The 3207-nt window shown below is 34.3% G+C and overlaps 1 protein-coding gene across 1 annotated transcript in view; it reads left to right on the forward strand.

Moving 5' to 3' along the window:
• Positions 1–1272: 1272 nt before the first annotated feature.
• Positions 1273–3207, forward strand: part of neu1 (neuraminidase 1) — an 8044-nt gene continuing 6109 nt past the window's right edge. Inside the window, exons 1-2 of the mRNA XM_035682010.1 lie at positions 1273–1541; positions 1934–2123. Coding sequence (XP_035537903.1) covers positions 1455–1541; positions 1934–2123 — 277 coding nt within the window. The 5' untranslated portion in view covers positions 1273–1454. The remainder of the gene's footprint in view (positions 1542–1933; positions 2124–3207) is intronic.

The raw sequence follows: 3207 nt of genomic DNA on the forward strand, positions 1-3207 counted from the left end.
TCTCTCTGTCTCTCTCTCTGTCTAAGCGTGTGACTTGGATCAGCCCAGCCTCATGACTACAGGAATGTTGTCTGTGTACATGGTTCTCAGCTCAGACAACACTAGAAAGCAAGTTTTTACATGTAGAGGTTAATTAAGTTCAATTCAAGCCTTATTTTGATATGAGACTTTGATTGTCTCATATTATTGTGATTTTGTGCCACAGACTAAAGTTTGTCCTGAAGGTGCAGTGGAAATGTTTTATGATTTTAGATGTTATCTTACTGGCATTTAGGGAGAAGAGTTTGTTTTTGTTGGCATGGATTTACTGGAACTGTCACACATTAACTTATAAAGGTTCTAGATCAGTTGGGGTCATATAAGAGATACGACATTATATTCTGAGACCAATTCATAGATAAATAGACAACAAATAAACTAAAGTAACTCACACTAGAATAATACTCAGTCAGGCCCTGAAAGCAGCACCATAATACTGTCTAACTGTACAGGACTTTATACTATTAATACTGTGAGTGGCTGGTGTTACTTCAGGAAAACTTTGCCCCCATGTGGATAAAAGTTGTAAGTGTATTTAGCACAATGCTCTTAGGATAAATAAAATTAAATGCATTAAAAATGCTAAATAATGATTAATTAAAAATGAATAACACATAGGTCATTAAAATGTAATCACTATATATTATTGTTATTAGGTTTATGTATATATGTAGATTCATTGTTTTTTTATTGAAATTAAAACAACATTTAAACATCATTCAGCAGCTTTTTAAGGTACAGTATACGTGTTAGGTACATTTCCATACAAACGTACATTTTATAAAATAGCAAATGTAATAGCAAAAGTAATTAAAGATCTAATTATAAGAATACAAAATAAATAATAAGTAAACAATAAATAAAATACGATTGTTCAGTAGACTTATCAAACAACTCGTCTTTTGTCAAACTTTAATATTTAAAAACAAGTTGCTATTTTACATTTGTCATAATAAACGTGTATTAAAATATATATAAGAATATAAATATAGATAAGTAAGCAGTAAAAATCTAATCTTTTAAAATAAAATAATATACACGCAAAGGACAAGAGCAGTAAAGGAGAAAAACAATAAAATAATATATTTTTTAAAAATACAATAACTTAAAAAAGACAAATAGCAAAACCAAATGTAATTTATACCGATCCATTGTGTAACTTATATACTATTTTTGTTTTACGATGATTAAATATTTATTTTGGTGTATGACGGAGGTCACGTGACTGCCCACCTTAGTCATATGACCGACTACAGTTTTTGGTCGCAGTGTGGATGAGCTAAAGAGAGCATTTCCGCCTTTAGCTCTGTGTCTGTTTTTGTTTTTTATTGATTTACTTCGAGGCTCCACTTTAAAGCTTCGTGTTAACTCTCTCTGTCGGAGGAAAGCAGAAGTTTTCAGGACTTGAATCAAACATGGAAACGGGAAGCCGGCTCGCTGCACTGTCGTTCCTCCTCTCCGCTGTGTTGTCTCTCTGTGTTTGTGCCAATATCCCTGAACCGGTACAGTAAACTGTCAAACAATATCAGTTTATATAGAAATAGGTTAGAAATCCAAACACCATCTCTGCTGTGGGTGCACATGTTGGAAAGTGTTGATTCAGCTTGATTTCTGTGATCAAAACTGACTTTCTGGGGGAGGATTTAACATGTTTATGTTGTTTTGCATGCCTTCATGTGTTGTTATAGTGAGAATAAATAAGCTTTTGCAGCCTTGTGATTGGGATTTGTGAAGAAATATCATATATATGCTTCCTAAAGTGAAAGTATGATCACCTGGTTGTGTAACCAGACACTAGATGCAGATGCCCAAACTGGTTTTGCCAGCATATATTGCTTTCCTTTAGCCAGCTTCTCCTCTCCCTTTACCTAATTTTTCTGTCTTTGCTGTCCAGATTAACCCTTTGGTGTTTGAGGAGCAGCTGCTGTGGGTGAGTGGAGCCCAGGGGCAGGTGAACACCTACAGGATCCCCCTGCTCACCTTCACCCCCAAAGGAAGCCTGCTGGCCTTCGCAGAGGGCAGGAAGTCTACGGCCAGCGACGTGGGAGCAAAGGTCCTTGCAATGCGGCGGTCCACAGACAAAGGCACGAAGACCACCAGACAAACTGTTAGATATACACACCCAAAAACACACAGCCTGTACACACACACACACACACACTTAGAGAGTGTTTGTATGTATTCAAAAACAATATCAATCAGTCAATCAATCACCTTTCATACAAATTTAGTGCAGCTTCAAAGTGCTTCACAGATGACTGACAAGCCGATAATAAGACAGAATGGAATAACAGTAAAAATTACAATAAAATAGATTTAACAAATATAACAAAATGAAAACTATACTAGAAACTAGATCAGATTGTTTATTACATTGTTACAGAAGTTGGTTATGATCAAATGTATCAGGAAACATCACGAGAAACACAAAAGTAAAGAAACCAAAGCAGAAAATCTTTTCACAAGGTCCAGTTGTTTGATTTGCAGATGCATCCTGTGGCCTTAATCATCATGTAGAGTCTACATGATGTAGACAGTAAGCTGACCTTGTGATAAGATTTCTTTTAATCAAACCAAGAATGAAGCTTTAAGCTCAACATAGAGAAACTCACATGAGCTAAACTTTTCAAGCTTCCTTAAAGACGACAGATCAATTGCACAGACTACAAAATGTCAGTATTATTAGAATTAGATACCCATTTATAAGCAGTTATTGTATTGGGTATCTTACTTTGGGGGATAAAAACACAAATAATACAAAATAAATGCTCTCAATTAACAGGAGAAGTTCTTAAACAGTAAAAGTGTTAGATAGTAATAGAAGAACTTAAATAATATACAGCCTAAAATGGTCAAAACTGTGATTTAAGTGAGTATAAAACTTCAGACAAAACATAAAAGTATCAAGACAAAAATATAGAATATTTACATTTTGTAGTAATCCATCCAAAGTGATAATATAATGTGTATAAAATGAATGGGTGCATTATTTTAGTGGCATTACTGAAAGGATTTATTTGAATCTCAACACAACAAAGTAATAAAAACTGCTTGATGAAACAAACTCTGGCTGAATATATACAATTTAATTAAACACACAAAAGCAGGACACAAGAAAAAAAGAACTTTGTTTTGTCTTTGAGGGGAACCCCCCCCCCCAAAAAAAAA

The sequence above is a fragment of the Morone saxatilis genome, unplaced genomic scaffold, assembly GCF_004916995.1.
Source record: "Morone saxatilis isolate NCDOM2014 unplaced genomic scaffold, NCSU_SB_2.0 Contig9, whole genome shotgun sequence".
Lineage (NCBI taxonomy): Eukaryota > Metazoa > Chordata > Actinopteri > Moronidae > Morone > Morone saxatilis.